Here is a 19,149-nt window from a genome sequence, read left to right as displayed (position 1 = left end):
TTTTCTCTTCTATTATCTTTATCCAGTTTTAGGATTAGCACAATGTTGAGTTCCTAAAATGAGGGGAGAAGTGTTCCTTCTTTTTTCTGCTTTAATTGTTTGATATAATTTATCAGGTAAAATGTATATGAGTCGTTGTTGTCATATAGGTAGGTTTTCAAACCAGGAATATACTTTCTTTAATAGGTTCTATTCAAATTTTATATTTCTTCCAGAGTCAGTTTCATTAATTTGTCTTCCAAGGTACTTCATGGAAGTTGTCAAATTTATTTCATAAAAGATTTTTGTAATATGCTTTCTATATCCTTTTAAATTCTGTAAAATCTGTGGTAATGTCCTCTAAATCTTGATGTTCTAATTTTTTTAATGTATAATTGATACTGTGTAATAGGAAGAAAAGCTCTAAAGGAGTAGGGGAAGTAGGAGGGGTAGGGGAAAGGAAAGAAGGGAAAAGAAAAAATATGAGAAAAGGAAAAAAATGGAAACAAGGTCTTTGTAAATAGGGAAGGGTGGAGGGGGTGAAGGGAGGGCAGGGGAATGGGGAAAAAAATAAGAACCAAAATACATCATGTAATGGTACAAGATCCCAATTATGAATATAACTGTATTTTATACCTAAAATGTACCGACAAACTTAATGGAAAAAAAAAAAAGACTGGTGACCTTAGTTACATTACCCTCCCTCTCTGAGTTTCTGGTTCTTGGTCTGCACAATGGAGACCAAAGCCCTCCTTCTGAAGGTTATCTGTACAGAGGGCCTGGTGCATGGGCTCAGGCAGTAGATGAGTGTTAATGGTAAAGGGAGGCAGAGGAAAAAACAACAGGGCCACCAACAATAGTAATAAAAACACCAATGGTCCCGCTACCATTTAGGGGTGCATTTACACCACACGCCATACACTGTGCTGCTGTTTCAGCATTAATTCAGGTAGTCCTTGCAGCATCCCTTAGAGTTCCATTCTTAAAAACACAAAGATGTTTCTATGAACAAGATGAGAGGATCTTTTGCCATGAATTAGAAAGGGGTTATGTTCAGATAGTGCTTTGGGTAGTGGCAAAGCTTCTGAGTCAGCACCGCAGCTCCTTTGCATTGTTACTGATGTGACCATCAACCAGTGGCTCCAGGTGCCACTGCAGCCTAATGCTGACCTCTGGGAGGGAGATAGAGAAGGTGGAGGGGCAAGGACTTTGGAGTCATGTGAACCTGAGTTCAACCTGCTTCTTCCCTGCAGCCTGTGTGATACTGAACTTCTCTGAGATTCAGCTTTCTCATTTAGAAATTTATATTAGGAATAATAGCAGTAAGGAGTAGAGTTCATCTGCCTCACAAGCCTGGCACCACATACTAGGGTTCCAACAGGTCTCTTCTCCATGCCCACAGAAATCAACCAACACTCTGGCTCAGCCCCGCCTCTCAGAGACCAACCCAGGGACCAAGGCTGCCTTGTTCACCCTTCACTGACTTAAGGATGCCAACCAAGGCCTGTCTGCCCAGACGCTGGCTTTGTCTGCAAGGTACTGCTAGAGGGTGGTGGCAGGAGAGAGCAGCCCTGCCTCTGAGGGCACAGCCTGCTGATGCCCATTGCCATGAGTGCCTCATTCGGCCCAGCAAGCAACACCAGAGCACATCTCTCCACCTATGCAGTCTTCTTGGAAAATCAAAGCTGCCTCTGATTAATCGTCATTAGACCCTTGGCTCACTGCATCCAGAGAGATGAATGGATTTGGAGCGGATGGAATGCAGATCCTGCCACAGCCAGCTGTAAGAAAATGCCAATAACTGAGCAGGGTCGAGGCCTTCAGTGTCTCCTGATGAGCAGGCAGAGCCTCTGCTCCCCCTGAAGGAGGTGACCACCCATCCCTTCCACCATATCCTTTCCATACATCACAGCCAAAGACTCTGTCACCTGCCCAGACCCCTGCCCTGCACCACCCCAGGAGCCAAGGGCAAGGGGAGCAGAGTCAGAAGCCCCAGTTGTTTACAGGGTGCGATGGCACATACCTGTAATCCACCACTCTGGGTGGCTGAGCAGGAGGACCGCAAGTTCAAGCCCAGCCTGTGCAACTTAGTGAGATCCAGTCTCAAAATGAAAAATTAGAAGGGCTTGGGATGCAGCTCAGTGTGGAAGAATAAGAAGAAAAGAAGGGCGGGGGGAAGAGGAGGAAGAATAAGAAAAAGAAGAGGAAGAAGAGGAGGAAGAAGGAGCTGCCCCTGTTTGTTATTAGCAGAACTCATGGAAGAAAGTCTATGGGCAGCGGGGTTGGGATGGCCTCTGTATCTTGGCAGCCACCCCTCAGTAGGATCTTGGAGTTCCTTGTCCCCACAGTGGGGGAAGACAGCTTTACCTGAAGGTCTGAGCCAGCTGAGCCAGCTGCAGCCAGGCCTCGCAGTTGCTCAACACACTCTGTTGCAGTCCCTGCTCTCGTGGCCTAAGGGGAGCTGCACTCAGGGAGCCCTGGGTTCCAATCAATGGCAAATTACTTACCCTCTCTGAGTCTCTGATTCTTCATCTTTAAAACAGAGACAGAAAGACCTCCCTCCTGGGCTTACGATGGACAAAAGGTCTAACACAGGGAGTTAGGCAATCAAAAACACTAATGATAGCTCTTCCTGTAGGCGGCCAGAGGTGACCTGTGAAAATGGTTGGCTACTCTCTTGACCCAGAAAACCCCACAAAATCACACAAATCCAGAGGCTCAAATCTTCATGTTCACTTTAAGAACACCCATGAAACTGCCCAGGCCATCAATTGTATGCATATCCGAAAGGCCACCAAGTATCTGAAGGATGTCACATTAAAGAAGCAATGTGTGCCATTCAGGCGCTACAATGGTGGAGTTGGTAGGTGTGCCCAGGCCAAACAGTGGGGCTGGACACAGGGCTGGTGGCCCAAAAACAGTGCTGAATTTTTGCTGCACATGCTTAAAAATGCAGAGAGTAATGCTGAGCTTAAGAGTTTAGATGTCGATTCTCTGGTCACTGAACATATTCAGGTGAACAAAGCATCCAAGATGCACCGCCGGACTTACAGAGCTCATGGCCGGATTAACCCATACATGAGCTCCCCCTCCACATTGAGATGATCCTTACTGAAAAGGAACAAATTGTTCCTAAACCAGAGGAGGAAGTTGCACAGAAGAAAAAGATATCCCAGGAGAAACTGAAGAAACAAAAACTTACGGCACAGGAATAAATTAGGCATAAAATAAATGGAAATAAAAGTGAAAAAAAACCCACTAATGATAAAAGGAGACAAGCAAAGAACAGGAGCCAATGATAGTAATAATGAAGACAGTAACAAATCTAGCTACCCTTCTTCAGTCCCAACCACATGCCAGGCACTGTGCTCAGCATGGTGCATGACGAACTCACATAGTCCTCACGGCCCCTCTCAGAGGCACATACCATTGTGGTCCCCATTTTTAGAGCCATACAGCCACTAGGAGGCCTCAGAATCCCCACACTCCCTGCAATGTCCCTGGCTTTCTGCTCTGGGCCATCTTCCCACTGGGAACCCATGCGCAACCGCATGTGTCACCTGGTGTGAGTGGGGACAGAGAGGGGTTGAGTAGGAACAAGCATTGGCTTCCAGTGGGTCTGGGGCCTTCCATTCCTTCCTGCCCCTAGCAGAGTAGTAGACCATGTCACTGCCTTGATCCGTCATACCCAAAACCTCCAGGGACTCCCCCAAACCTCTGGGATGACACCCAAGGCCGCAATCATCTGCGTCTCCAGCACTCCCCTTCCCCTTCCCTGCATGGGATGCGGCTGATCCAGCACGAGCTCCGGGATTGGGGCGGCAATCCCCACACCTAGCCCCACAAGGACTATGACAATGATAAGAATTGTGGGGAAAGTACACTTCATGAGGACCAGGAAACGGAAGATAAGGTACAAGGACCAAAGGGACACAGGTGGGAGACATAAGCCCCACACTTGCCCTTGCTCCACCAAGCAGCCCCAGTTGACTACTGGGGTCTTTTTCCCTGCTACCTGGTACCTGTGTCCTGGGCAGTGGCAGGGAGAGGAGGGCAGAAGGGTCAGTGACTCTCCCCCACTGTGCCTGTGGCCACTCAGCTGTATGGGACCCAGATGGGACAAAAAGGAAAACAGACAATGGCTCAGCCAGTCAGGAGAGGCTGAGAGGGCTGTATCCCCCTCCCCGCTGCATGTGGCCAGCTGGACACAGTGACCCGGAAGGATCCTCTGTGCTCCATTTGTCATTCTTCAGACAACAGGCAATGGGGCCAGACCCCGAGGCCTCACCCAGACAATCCCACATCCTGCACACACAGTACAGTGCCCCAGCCTCACCTCATCGACGTCTATCTTGTTCCGCTCCATATAGTCCTTGTCGTTGACCTGCCCGCCCTCCACAAACTCCATCAGTAGCACCCGCTTGGTGGACAGCTCCCAGTAGATTCGGGGGACCTGGAACAAAAAAGGGCTGGTCACTGCAGGAGAGGCTGGAGGTCAAGAGCCAGGATCACAGCAAGGCCCAGCAATGGCAGGCCCTTCCTCCCCACGGGGGACTCAGGGAGATTGGGCCCGTAGAGAACGGCCCCACCCCACTTGCCCGCTCCTGTAGAGATCCCTCCTCCTTGGGGGCTAGAAAGTGGCCTCCTCACCCCCGCAATGTCTACCACACTGGGCCCTGGGAGGGAAACATGGAGCGGCTCACCCTGGACACTGGTGTTCAGAACCATCCCCTCTCACCCACACCAGGCTACTCCAGGCTCACAAACACCCTCCCCGCCACTGCAGCTTTCTCACCAGGTGACAGGTGCTGTAGGTGAGCAGCAAATGGATGGATCTTTACCAGATGCTAAGTTCTGACTCTCAGGCCAGTTTCCTACAAGCCCCATGTGGACACTATGCCGTATCTTAACCTAACATCTATCTCCAAGCCTCCTCTTCACCAGAGATGAAAAAGAACGCTTTCCTTACTGGTCTTATGGTACATGTGATCATGTGATTCCATTCTGGCCTATCAAATCTAAGTAGTTTGCTAGGGGATTCTGAGAAAGTTTTTATTTTCTTGATTAAAAACGGAATTTTGGAATGGAACTACTCTGCTTCCTCTTCCTGCCTTAAAAATGAACATGATTTCTAGAGCAGCAGCAGTAACCTTTCAACCATGAAGAAGAACCCAAGAAAATCAGGCTACTAAAACGGTATCTATAGGCAGCTGCTGCAAACCTTGCTGCTATGTGAAGAAAATAAATTTTTTTGTTTTAGTTATCTGCAAACAACCGCAATACTAACTCACAAACTCTCTAACTCCCTCTGACTCTGAGAACACGAAAAGCCAACAAGAGAACAGATTCCCCCAGGAGCAGGGAAGAGGTTTGAATTATCAAAGGCTGTCATGATGCCACACAAGTGGGTGACAGCTATCAGGACCACTGCAGCCAGGCAGCTTTCCGCATGCTATGTTTCCCCAAAATTTGGTGGGGCTTATTCCTCTTACAAATAAAAAACAAGACCAGCTAATTCAAATATTTTGAAGAATAAGATCTCCCCTTGCCCTAACCCCTCACTCCTAGAAACAAGATCATGGCTCTCAATCCAGAGACCTACTTTCTGTTCCCAATTCTATGGAAACTTGCACTCAGCTCATTCACTTAACTCCTAATGCCTCAGTCTCCCCACTGGCAAGAAGCATTGTTTCTGCTCCACTCAGGAAGGGGCACTGAGGGCAAGTGGGGCCACTACACACAAGCAAAGTCCTCTGGTTGGAACCTTGGCTCCAACTGACACCAAGGAGTTCTCTTGCTCTGCCACTTCTTTTGAGTTTTGCCATTTGAAAATCTAGGCCAATAGAGAAATCTGTGACTGTCTGTTCCTTTGGACTTAAAACGTAGGCTTGCTTGACAGTTTTCAAAAAGCATCTTTTTAAAAACAAACCGAAAGTGAGCCTAGTGATGCAGGCCTATAATCCCAGCTACTTGGGAGACTGAGGCAGGAGGATTAAAAGTTTGAGGCCAGCCTGGGCAACTCAGTAAGAACATGTCTCAAAATAAAATAAAAAGGGCTGGAAGTGTAGCTCAGTGGTAAATCATGTGTGTAGTATGCATGAGGCCTTGAGCTTGATCCCCAGTACTGCAAAATAAAAAAGAGTGTAAATTCATTTACTGTTTTTGTTCATGGTTTCTAAGTGAGAGGGATGTCATTTTGAGTTAATTTCTTCCTTCTGTTTGGAAAACTAAGTGTGGCATTGGGCCTGGGGCTTTGGAGACAGGAGGTTACACTCCCAGCAGGGTCCCTGGGGACACATGGAGGACACCAGGACAGCTACTATGGAAGGAGGACCCAAGGTGGCAGTGCCTGGGGCTGGCCAGGCAGGGCCAGTGTGCTGGATGCCCTCCTCCATCTCTGCTCCCTCTTCTGTGACCAGTGCAGTTTGACCATAGAATATAACCTTTGCCTCTGCTGCTCAGGTCTGAAATGACAGAAATACCGAATGTGGGGAATGGAGAGCTCGATGCGGGAGCTCAGGGAAGGCCATAGACAGATACAGCGTGACTATGACTGCCCAGTGCCCAGTGCTCCTTGCTCAGTCAGGAAGGTGACTCGCCCTGCAAATCATCGGATGGGCAGGAGGGTCTGGAGTGCGGTTAATGTTCACATCACCTCACACGCAGGCCTCACCTTCATCCCTCCCACCCCACTTCTTCTGTCAAGGAACAGAAGGATCAAAGAGGAAAACTGACCCCCCGCCCCCAAACAAACCATCACAAATCCCTGAGAGGCAACATCACACCTGGCCATGGACCTTGGGTCTGTATGCCTGCCACAGAGCAGGGGCTCTACCTGTGGGATCCACCTGCTCCCACACTGAGGCCAATGCTGACCCCAAAGAAGAGCAGATTCTGGAAAGTTCTACCCAAGACTCTGGGAGGCTTCCACCTCAGTGTGGCCTGACCTTATGCTGCTACTTTGTTCCTGTGCTTTGGCTTGTCCCCCTGCAGCCACAGCCCAGCAAGGCAGAGTGCAGACCCTCAGTCAGATTGATGGGTAAGGCCACAATGCTGCCTCCGACAAGCTGTGTGACTATGGGTCAGTTTTACAGCCTCTCTGAGCCAGTTTTACAAGCCCCACTTCTGTTAGCGAAGCAGCATAGTACCAAACACCTGGCAACTGCCAGACAAACATCAGCTGCCCTCATGACTGGCACACAGTGAATCACAGACATTGTGATCCACACCAGGGCGGGTGGTGCCGCAGATGGTCCACCATAATTCATCTTTCCCATGAAGCATCACAAAGGCAGAGGAGCTTGGTGGTTTGAGGCCGAGCCAGGGTACCTCCTCTCAAATCTCCTTTCTGCCCCTTACTGGAATCCTGTATAAATTTGGACAAATGATTTGATCTCTCCAGGCCTCAGTTTCCCCATGAAGATATGATGTTAACAATTTCAAAAAAAAAAAAAAAAAAGATACAATGTTAAGAACGGCACCACCCTGGTAAGCATGGTGGTACATGTCTAAAATCCCAGCACTCTGGGAGGCAGAGGCAGGAGGATTGCAAGTTCGAGCCCAGCTTGGGCAACTTAGCGTCTTAGCAAGACCCTGTCTCAAAATAAAACACAAAAAAGGGCCAGGGATGTAACTCAATGTGAAGGCCCTGGGTTCAATCCCTAGTCCCAGGAGGGGTGGGGAAGGTACCTCCCTTGTGGGGCTGTTAAAAGGATTAAAGAGTAAATACATGTAAAGCATTTTAAAAGTGTGTAACACAGTGAATGCATATCAAAATGTTAACTATTCATTACACATGAGTAGTTGCTAATCTTTAAGATTCTAGGAAGCTATGATGCTTCTTCAAAAGCATAACATCGGGCTGGGGATTTAGCTCAGTGGTTCTGGCGCCTGTCTCACAAGCACAAGGTCCCAAGTTCGATCCCCGGTACCAAAAAAAAAAAAAAAGAAAGAAACTACCAAGCAAAAGCATAACATCCCTCAGGGTTTGTGCGTAGTTTCAGGCTCCTCAACTCACAGGAAGAAACCGTGGGGTGACTCCGCCATGACACGGCCCACTCCCACGCCCACCTCCACACCCACTCTCCTCTCTGCCAGGCCCAAGCACATTGCTCAGAGGCTCCTCCCTTGCTGCCCTGTCGCCAGCTATCTTCTTGACCATTCAGCCTGGCTGGCCCCACCTTCCTCCAGCCTCCTGAACACCTTATTTGCATTCAGTGCTTGTCCGCGGCACAGAGATTTATCGCATGGGGCCGAGGTTATTAAACCCCACAGAAGCACTGGAAGACACCTCACACACTGAGAGGTAAAAACTCTTTGCTGAGGCATAATTACGCACAGATGTTGGGATGGGGTGCCAGCGTGCAAAAGCAATCTATCTCCAGTTTTAAGAGCTGAACTGAGTTCACAGTGCAAAATTCGCTTCCTGCTTGTGGTGTGTTTAGGCAAAATGAATTACTCAGGAGCCTCTGTTCCACCATTGTCTTAGGAACAGTGTACAGTTCTGGAGGCAGCAGGTCAGATTGGTATATTAATTATTTACCCATGTGGCATACTCGTTTCACAAATTTGTGTCATTATTATTACATGTCTTGGTCTGGCCATTGGTAGTTGGCCCAGCCAGGGGACAATTTTGCCGTTTCCATGGAAACAGTGGAGGAGATGTTTCTGTTTGTCTGGCTCACAGCTCTAGCTCTGAGGGGCTCCCCTGCCGGGTAAAAGGCAGCAGAAAATCCTGAGATGAGCACCAGACTTGGAGTCAGAAAACCTGGATTGTAGCCTGAGCTCCTCTACTCAAGGACTGTCATCTGTAAGATGGGATGATGGCCATTGGAATGATTTGCTGTCACAGTACCTGCACTGTCTGATGCCACTGTGCCTGCCTGACAAAGAAGAAACATTTAATAAATATTGCTTACTCCTCTGTACAGTCAAGACTTTTTAGAAGCCCTCTAATTACTTCATCTTGGGAACCACAAAAACAAAGCAGTGTCTGTCACATCGTGAAATAATCTCTACTATACCAATACATTTGTGTGTTCCTGCCCCATAAAACGGGAAGTTGTCCAGGGCAAGAACCAACCTCCAGCTCCTAGCACAGCAACCGGCTCAGGAAATGCTCGATAAATGTAGGATAAAGCAATGTTAGGGAATGGGATACGCAAGCAGAAACATATTTTGGGCCCCACAGCATTATGCTAATTAACTCATATTACTCTTTGTCTGAGGGAACCCAGTTTTCATTCGACTGGTAGTTTGAACTTGAAGGCTAACGCAGTGTTTTCGGATCCACTCTGCACTTCTGGATTCACATGCACAAAGAAATCTAGACATTCATAACTACAACAGAGGCCATCAAAAACCCAGGTGAGAAAAAAAAAAAAAACCCAGGTGACCACAGAACACCCTGGAGATGGTCTAAACTTCACCTTCCACCAAAATCAGTGTGTCAAGACACTGCGCTCACTGATCATCACAGCTTTTCTTCCCATGAGCCAGGCCTTGCGATTCCCAGGTGGTTAGTACAGATATATCCTTCCTAATCTGGGTAAAGGAAGTATATAAGCAATATCTCCATGTCTCTCGATGTCTTCCAAAGCCAGAACAGAGCCTTTCCTGCTCCCAGCCAACCTCCCTTCCCACTGGAGAGCTAAATGACTGGGCACTCTGGAACTCATACATGGAGCTCTTAAGGATTCTATGACTCCCTTCCCACTTTCTCCTGGCCTCCTGAGTGATGAGAAAAAAGCTGATCTCTTCTAGAGTTGAAAGCAAAACTCCCTGGGTAGAATCCAAGGAAGACTCTCCAACCTTTACACCATCATAATGAAGGGAATGCCTGATAAATGGGTATAAACTCCACCAAGGATTTCACTCATTCCAATCCTTATTTGCCCCATGGGGACATCAGGACAGTCCTCAAAGACCAGCTCTTCTACCAACTCCTCAGCAAAGGCTTCCCTCACCTGATGGGCCATGAATGGCTTCTGAGTCCTCAGCCCACTCACCCACAGTACCTCTCATGGGGCACTGATAGCTGTGACTCTGTATTAATTGATACTGTTCCCACAGGAAGTGCCTTCTACTGCTGAGAGCAATTCTGCTATGCTGTTTTGGAAACACACAATTTTGTTCTAGTGTGGTTGAAAATTGCATCTGCTCTTGTGCCCTATCACCCACTAGACACAGAGTGAACATAGAAAACGGCAGCCAGATGAACACCTGCATGGGAGCACACAAAACACACACACATTTCAAACACAACATCTGGTGTTATAGGTTCCTGTCCCATTTCAGATGACCCTCCTTCTACTAACTCACAATAACTCACAAGGTTTCAAGGTAAGGTGCCCGTGTATTGCAGTCTTACATATTTCTCAGCGATTTAACATGTGTAACACTGGGCTATTGTTCTTATTAGTCCCTGTCTTTTCTTTTCTATGTCACAGATGTTTTTGAGTGCTTACCCCTATGCCCATTTCCCCCATAATCTCTGTAGGTTCTGTTATGCAATTTTGCACACTATAATGATTTCTAGGAACACATGTTGTGTTACAGCAGAACTAACTGCACATTAAATGAGCTAATGTAATATACATGTGCTTTGAACTGGACCGGCGTACAGTAGTGCTAGCTACCACCATCAGCACCAATACCCCATGCTTCATGGAGGCAGAGACCCCACCACACAGCCTCTCAGGTAGTGCTTGGTGCCTTGCAATTGTAGATTATGCAATAAAACATCTGTCCAATTGACTGATGGGTCAAAAATCAAACTAGGTACTTCTTTGGAAATTGCCTTGAAGGGCTTTAGTATGTATTACCAGTGACAAACCACTCATCTTCAGAAAGAAAACTAAGGAAGGAGATGTGCTATAAGAGAGATGTTCACATAAAAAAAAACTGAGAGATGTTCACAGCATGAATCAATCCTCCCACCAGACCACCATGGCCCCCTAATGCCAAGCCCCTCCTACCTTTAGGAAGTCAAAGTGCTGGAGCATTTGGGCCACTTTCTCAGCATTCCTCCCTTCATTGAGGAAGTCCAGCTCCAAAGGCAGGTTCTTCTTAGCTTCGTCCACCAGCCACATAAACTCAAACTCTGGGAATAGCTGCTTCACAGCCAAGACAAGCACCTGAAATCCACCAAATAGCCCATCAGTCTGTTCACAACATACATGAAGGGCCCTCCCTACCCTCTGCCTGGGTCTTTCGTGGAGTAAGAGTGCATGGGGAAACCTGGCTGTATCTCTGTCCAAGATATATCAGCCCAGCAGCCACCAGCAGTAACCATGGCTCCCATTTGCTGGCTGCTCCCCATGTGGCAAGCATCAGGGTGAGTGCGTTACTTACCATTCCACTTAAGCCTTACAACTCCAGGACATACATGGGTAACCCATCCTATCATCCACATTTCTATTATGGATGAGGAAGCTGGGGCTTTGAGAGTTTGTGTGATTTCCTGAATTTGCCCAGCAAGTAAAGTACAGAGTTAGAATTCCATTTTGGCCTACCCAACTCCAAAACCCTTGCTCTTAAGCATTTTGCCACACTGTGCTGTTGCTACTCCCAGGTTTATTCTTCAAGATCCCATCTGCAAAGCACTTAAGAGGAGCTTCGTCTGTAACTGTCATTTCTTTTTATTAAGCCTAGTGATTAGTATTTGAGTATTCATAATATAGGTTGAGCATCACTGATTAAAAAATCTGATATCCAAAATGCTCCAAAATCCAAAATTTTCTGAGTGCTGATATGATGCCATGAAAATTCCACGCCAGACTTCATGTGACAGGTCTCAGTCAAAATACAGGCACACTAAACATATTGTATAAAATTACCATCAAGCTCTGTGTGCAAGGTGAAGGAGAAACATAAATGAATTTTTATGAGTCTCAGGCACAAGATATATCATTATGTATAAGTATTTCCAAAATCTGAAAAATCTGAAACACCTCTGATCCCAAGCATTTTGGATCAGATGATCTGAAGTATACCTGTATTAACTTCTACATTTTCTGAAAAGCATATTTAATTAAAAAATTAAATGAGAATAAGGGAACAAACAGGCTGGACAACATGAGAGAGATAAAAGATAAGGGATTTGACAATCCAGATAAAAAGCTTGTGTTTTTGGCAATTTGAGCCCACTATGGATTCTTGAGTGATGGCATGAAGAAAATGGAAATTTATAAGATGTATCTGGCATCAAGATGTTAGTTTAATGACACCTTAGTTAAACATTAGGACCAGAGAACAAAAGCCCAATAATGTGTGCAGTGCACACGACAGCCCCTCTGGGGCAGGGACTCAGCTTGAAGGCTCCCCCATGACCAGGCCCCTAAACGTGTGATGATTTCACAAGTTCACAGATAATGGCTCTGTGATGAGTGAGCAAGGGTGCCACCAGCAATGTGGGAGGCTCTAGAATTCAGGAGGGAAACACAGAAGGCAACCCACCTGCTGTCCTAATCCCTCCTCTTGGCATTCAAAGCCAGGCCTGGACAGAAACACTGACTGATCACCCCAGTGATTCTCAGTATAGACTGCAGCCCAAGTGCTTCAAGAACATCCATCTCTACCTGTGGCTACAGCAGATGGCATTCAGCAAGAACTAGAAAATCATGGGTTTGTTGGTATCAGAAGACCTTCAGTCTTCCTGGATGGATTTCCTGAGCCGCAGCTAAGAGCCCTGTCTATGCCTCTGTCTGCACTGGACTCGAATATTATGCATATTGGGTCAGGCATATGTGATACAAAAAACACAAAGCTATTAACTACAAAGCATTTACAGCTCTGTTTTTAAACTCTATGTCCTAGGTGATGTACCAGACACTATTCTAAAAGAATCATCACACAGGGTTATTATGGTCAATTTCTAACAAACCTCTTTTTAATTACATTAGGCTGTAGTCTCATTTCTTTTTACTCTTGTCTAGTCTCTCATGGCTAGACCTGTGACCTTATACCAATTGATTTCATTTGTTTTGTTTCTGTTGTGTCACATGAAACAAGGGAGAGGAGGCAACAGAGAAGCCAGGACCACAAGTGTCAGACACAGGGACCTGGACACAGCAGCCTCCAGGCATTGCATCTCATCACGTGTCCCCAGATTGCCCTCAGCTGCCACCAAAGTGGAGGCAAAGCAAGCCCACAGGAAACAGAAGTGACTTGCCCAAACTGATGTAGGTCATGTAGGTCATTGAAGGCACCAGAATTCCACTTTCTGGGCACTGAGTTCAGGCAAGCAAAGCTCTATGGAATTTTGCTCCAGTCTAATTTCTAGAGGGCCTGGCAGAGGAAGAGCAGGACAGGAGCCACGGTGAGGTTTCCTCCTTCAATCAGTACTGACAAATTACCTGCAGGCAGCTGTCTCGGGACAAACAGGGATGTACACAGGGAGCTACCTGCAGCACAGAGAGGTCCACACCTTGGGGGAAGCTTCTGCCAAGCAAAAATTCCTCATCATTTATTGTATGGTCATTATATTTGTGAAATTTTTAATTATCATTAATATCCAAATAGCACTGAAAGGTACTTTAAAGATTTTTTCCGTTACTAATCAATTATATAATTAGACATTATTATTATTAATATCTCAGGCCGTTAATCATTAAAGCAGTCATAGACTTTACTGACTAATAGTAACTGCTAATAACTAACTAGTAAATTAATTCATAATCCAATAAACTCCACAGCACTCATAAAGCTAATTTCTGAAGCATTCTGTAGATGGTAAGTCACTCTCTTGGTTACAATAGTCCCCCAACTTTTTTCCTGGGGATTGAACCCAGGGCCTTCACACTGAGCTAATCCTAGCTCTTTTTTATTTTGAGACAAGTTCTTTCTAAGTCACTAAGCCCAGGCTGGGCTTCAACTTATGATCTTCATGTTTCGGCCTCCCAGAGTACTGGGATTGCAAGTGTGCACCACCACACCAGGCTACTACTGTCCCCTATTATCCAAGGAGGATATGTTCCAAGACCTCCACTGGATGCCTAAAACTGCCAATGATACCAAATCCTATATATAATATGTCTTTTCCTATACATACAGAGCTATAATTTATATATGTTAGGCACACTAAGAGATTAACAAAAATAAGTAGATTATAATATACTGTAATTAAATTAATCGCTTTACTCTCTCTCAAAATATCTTACATGTACCTACTACGGCTAACTATGTGTAAACAAGACTGCAGATAACTGAAACCATGGACAAGGGAGCCTCCTGTCCGAACAAGAGGCTGCCTTCAGTGGAAGTCAGTGGCTCTTGATAGTAGATCACCATCTCTCATAGGAGGCTGCCAACTTGAAAATCTGATGCCAGCCATGAAGCCCAGAAAATGTACAAACTCACTGTTTTGCACCTAACTCTGGAGGTTCACCAACTCCCTGACATTCACTGGGTGGGGAAGGAAGTCAAGTTACGAGTCATCTGGTCCAAGAGCTTTGGGCTACTGGCTTTAGACTTTTCTTGGCCGAGTAAAGTAAAATAAAACTCCTTAGCAAAGCTTTGGAAGTAGGGAGGAGAAAAAGGGCTGAAGGGAGAGGAGAGAAATGGGAAAAAAAAGAAGAATCAAGATATATTATGTACAGGTACAAATTCCCTATGATGAATGTAATCAGTATGTATATCAAAAGTACACCAATAAAATTAATTTTTTAAAAACTTCTTAGGTTCACCTTCTGTTTTCACTCCCTTCCTTTCTTAAGAGCCTGCCCCAAGTAGACTCATTTTGGTTTCTTTTTTACAATAGATGCAATCAACTAAAATAAAACAGGTGTTGTCAGCAATTTGCCTTTTTAAATTTTCTCCTGTATCTTTTCTATAAAATTCTTCCAACAGCCATTGTTTTCATCAATGCCTACCTCATACTCAACACTCCACAGATGTTTACTGGACATTACAGGAATGTGTAAGTGGATAAATAAATTAACACATGAATAGTTCAATGGGTTTGTTTCCTCCTCTGAGACAACTATATGGCCTCATTTGTGGTATTGAAATATATTGAGGTTTTCATTCTTGAGATTTTGGTGGAAAAGGGGGATCACTGCTGAATTTGGGGGAACCAAAGTTTCAAAATAACTGAGAATTTTCCACTAAATCTGTAAACTTATGAATCAATCAAGGTATATTCAATAATTAACACTTCCTTCAAGGTAAAGTCATGAAACTGTTTTCCTATAGACCAATTGGCTCACAATAAGAAAAAAAAATCAATTGTGAGCCACACAGAAACACAACAGAAAAATGAAGAGTCACATAGAATCTTAAAAACTAGTGCTCATAATTTACAACTGCAAAAAAAATAGAAATTAATATTATTTAGTTCCTGTATATACCAGGCATTGTGCCATAAGGCATTTTATATACATAGTCTCATCTCATCTTTTTCTTGCCCATTTCACAGATTTCCAGGAGGTTAAAGCACACACAGTACTTTTGGGGGGAACTGTCAAGACAGGATCTGGAGCCGGGTTTTTCTTGTTCTTTCTTTATGCAGTTCTGCCTCATGCAATACAATGTAGGATAATACAACAGGAAGCTAAGATAAGGCAGACAGAGAGCTTTGCAAATTGTAAAATGCAGCTAAAATGTAAGTTACTGTTATCAAGTTATTACACACTATAAAAGAAATAATGTTCTATGGAAAAGCAGCACATAAACAGAATGTCTGCACCAATCCAAATTAGTAAAAAATGGATGTTGGACAAGGATCAAAAATCAATTCAGAGTTATGTAAATAGCTTGGCATTCATGTGGTTCATCGTTGTTCTGATAAGTTATTAAAGTGCATGATTTTTAGAAAACAGAATTACAGGGTGAAGAGAAGTTTTCATGGGATGGCTTACATCTCTGCATATTTTACATTTTTTTTTTTTTAAATCAGCCGTTGGATTCTGTGCCAACACAGACATTACCTAGCCACCCACTCTTCAATCAGCACATTTAGAAAAGAAACAAGATGACAGACAGCATGCACTGGATGCTGCTCAAAAAAAGTCAGAAACATAAGTCACAGGTCTTTATTTTTAGAGATCCTTGGGATGGGCTGGACAACACAAAGCGGTAAAACAGATTATGGTACTCAGGACAACAAATTCTTCCCCAACATACAACAGAGCCTTGGTGACCAGTGGTACATAAAAGCTTCAAACTTGCCATGAGTTAGAGCCCTTAGGGCCTGGCAGCGCAAGGGGCATGCATCACCTTGTGGAAGTGGAAACATAGCTGGGAGGGACACAGGGTGATGCAAAAGGCCTGGGGACTACAGCCTCCTCAGCACCTCACAGACCATTCTAGTCCCTCCCACCCTCCTCTCACACAGGGAGAACAGCAGTGAGATGTGGCCTGCAGAACTCCCCACCACTGCGGGCAGAAGAGAAATGCTGCAAAGCCAGCCCGCCAGCAGAAGGGTGGCCTGTGCCTTGTCACTTCACCCCTTCCTGCTGAATCATTGTTCCAATCTCTAGGCCCAATTAGTCTGGCTCTGGACAGCCACTCAAATCAATAAGAGTCACTGGCTGTGCATGTAGAAGTAGAGTTGCCTCAACTACTAAAGGGACAGTATCAGGTGATAATGACAAAGCTGAAAACATTCTCAGCTGTGACTTTCTCTTTTGTGCAAAGTCACCAACATCAACAGATTCACCAAATGCCATGTACTTAAAGAGTTTGCTTCCATTTCTCTGCTATCCAGTCAGCAGTCTATTGCAAAGACTGCTCCCCTCCCCAAGAGGAGTCCCTGGTTCCCAGGAGCACAAAACACCAGCACATACTCCTGGTCCCAACCCAACAGCCATCACCTGCACCTGCCTGGGTATCAGAACTCCCATCCTGTACCTTCTTCACGATCCTCAAGAGAGGCCATAGCCTGAGAAGGTGAATCAAAATTGGTCAAAGCCAAATCAACACCTTGCCCTTGCCAAGTCTGACTTAGGCATGGGTGTTACTTCTAGCCAATGAGAAATGAAGGAAATTTCTTTCCGATAAGAAATATGCAAGGGAAATAAGCCCTCTTTGGCATCTGGATGCCACCAAGAACTGCAGTTATACTGGGTCCATGAAGGGTACTATCCTAGGAGGACAAGCCAGGAAGCTGAGATGGCAGAGATGCAAATGCAAAGAACCTGGGTCCTTATAAACCACAATAAGATGCTGGATTAGTCAACCTTGAAATAGCTAATGAAACTTCCAGATGTCTTTACATGTGAGCTAACATGGGTTATTATTTTCTATACTACTTTTAGCTGGATTTTCTGATTCTTACAGCCAAAAGCATCGTATCTGATACACCTAGTGGTCCCCACCTCCTCACGCCCAAATGTTTCATTCCTATAAACCTTTCTCCCTTACAGCAGATGTGTTCGGATTTATAAACCCACCTTCCTAAAAAGAAATATACAGAGGTTAGAACTATCAGTTACTCTGTCTTTAGCATGAATTACTTTAATGAGATTGCTTTCCTCTCAAGACTAGGCAGTGATCAATCACAGGTGCTATGGTTTATACCTAGAGGTCCCCCAAAGCCTCCTGCACTCATAGACAGGGCTTTGGGTGCTGACTGAATTATAGGGGTGTGAGGCCCATCACCAGATTAGGCCTCTGAAGAATTTATAGTTACATATGACATCGAGAGGAGATAGGTCACTGGGAATGGGGCCTGGAAGGGTCCTCTACAAACTGAGCCAAAATAAATCTTTTCTCCTTTAAACTGTGGGTGTCAGGGATTGTTTCTCAGAGATGAGAAAGTAAGACACAGGGTTAGAGGGAAAGGAGGCAAAGCAAGCATGCAATATCTAGGACTGGTATGAAAGAAAGCACAGAAAGCTATGCAGGAACAGAGCTTTGCCTCTCCTATCTCCAAGTTTCTGGTAGCTAAGGTGGCCCTAATGTCGCTAAGAAATCATCTTCTCCTGCCAAGCATGCCTGAGCACCTTACCGGTGTTGTCATTCCTAAAACCAAGACACCATTTAGGTCTGGACCTGAAAAAAAATTTATTTCCAATGTCTGGTTGGGATCGTCTTAGTTTTATAGCAGAGAAGGGTGGCCCAGGTAGGAGTTTTTCACCAGAGACCAAGTCCATTGAAAAGGCAGTGCCACCTAGTGCTGCAGCCAATGCTGATGGCTCAGAGGTGGTGGTCCCCCTGAAGGCTGTGAAGATAGTCTCTAATCTGCTTTGTGACCCAGCCCCCACTCTGCCTCTACCACCACCAAGGAGCTGCTCTGTGCTCCACACAGTCTGCCAGGCTGTGCTTCCTATGAAAAGCATCTGATGCTTGTCACGGGGAGGAAGATCCCAAGTCTTTATTACTGCTATTATTGCTACTGACCTCACACTACCAGTACCTAGGAAGCTGATGAGGCTCTGAGCAGAAAAGGTAGCAGCCATCCACCCAGGCCTTTGGACCTTGACGCACTGCTAGGCCATGGCAGGTTCCTGCCTGAACCCAGGGATTCTCCACGACCCTGGTTTACTCCCAGCTACAGCCATTCCATAGTTATTGGCAGGTTTGCTAAAATACCAGCTTCCCAGGCATCTTCCCAGTATACTCAGCAGACCCTCCTCACCCTAGCAGTTCCTTCTGGAAGGCATACAGCAGCTATTCCTAACCTTCACCCCCTCGAGCCTCCAGTGCCACCTCCTACCCTCTCATTCTCAACAGATGGTCTTGCCTCCTACTGCAGAGAAAAAATAGAGGCTATCAGGCTGGTACACACTCAGCTGCCCACTTTCCCGTTCCCCCTTCCCCACTCAGTCGTCTGTGCCCCGCCCTTCCACCACCCTCCAGGTTCAAAACAAAGGCTCATCAAAGGCTAACATTTCCACTGTGTTCTTGGTGCCCAATCTCTTGAATCTCCTCCTAGACTTGACCCAGTAGTTACGTCTCTGCTCAGCCTCCAATCCTCCCCTCCCCATCAGCAGCAATCCTGCTCAAGCCCCTGTAGCACTTAGGCCTATGCTCTTCTCTAATTCTCCCAAGCTTTCCATGGCTAAACACTGGGCAAGAGTATCCACATTAGGAGGTCCCGAGTTGTGCAGAACACACTGAATCACCCTGCTGCAGACAGGCAGCCACCTGGTTCCACACTACAAAGACACAGAGGACACCGGACCACCAGACCACGGCACTGAGTTCCGCTGCTCCCAGCCCAGAGGTAGG

At 45.8% G+C, this 19,149-nt stretch overlaps 1 protein-coding gene across 9 annotated transcripts in view; it reads right to left on the bottom strand.

Moving 5' to 3' along the window:
- Adck1 (aarF domain containing kinase 1) overlaps positions 1-19,149 on the bottom strand; it is a 117,856-nt gene that overhangs the window by 24,439 nt on the left and 74,268 nt on the right. For all 9 annotated transcript variants that reach the window (XM_087195424.1, XM_087195429.1, XM_087195427.1 and 6 more), the window contains 2 exons: positions 10,956-11,114; positions 4,316-4,432 (listed from right to left, as the gene is read on the bottom strand). In XM_087195424.1, coding sequence (XP_087051550.1) covers positions 4,316-4,432; positions 10,956-11,114 — 276 coding nt within the window. The remainder of the gene's footprint in view (positions 1-4,315; positions 4,433-10,955; positions 11,115-19,149) is intronic.

This window comes from Heterocephalus glaber, unplaced genomic scaffold, assembly GCF_053883595.1.
Source record: "Heterocephalus glaber isolate CG9 unplaced genomic scaffold, H.glaber_assembly_v1.0 deba00001608, whole genome shotgun sequence".
Classification (NCBI taxonomy): Eukaryota; Metazoa; Chordata; class Mammalia; order Rodentia; family Bathyergidae; genus Heterocephalus; species Heterocephalus glaber.
This window is presented reverse-complemented; position numbering and strand designations above follow the sequence as displayed.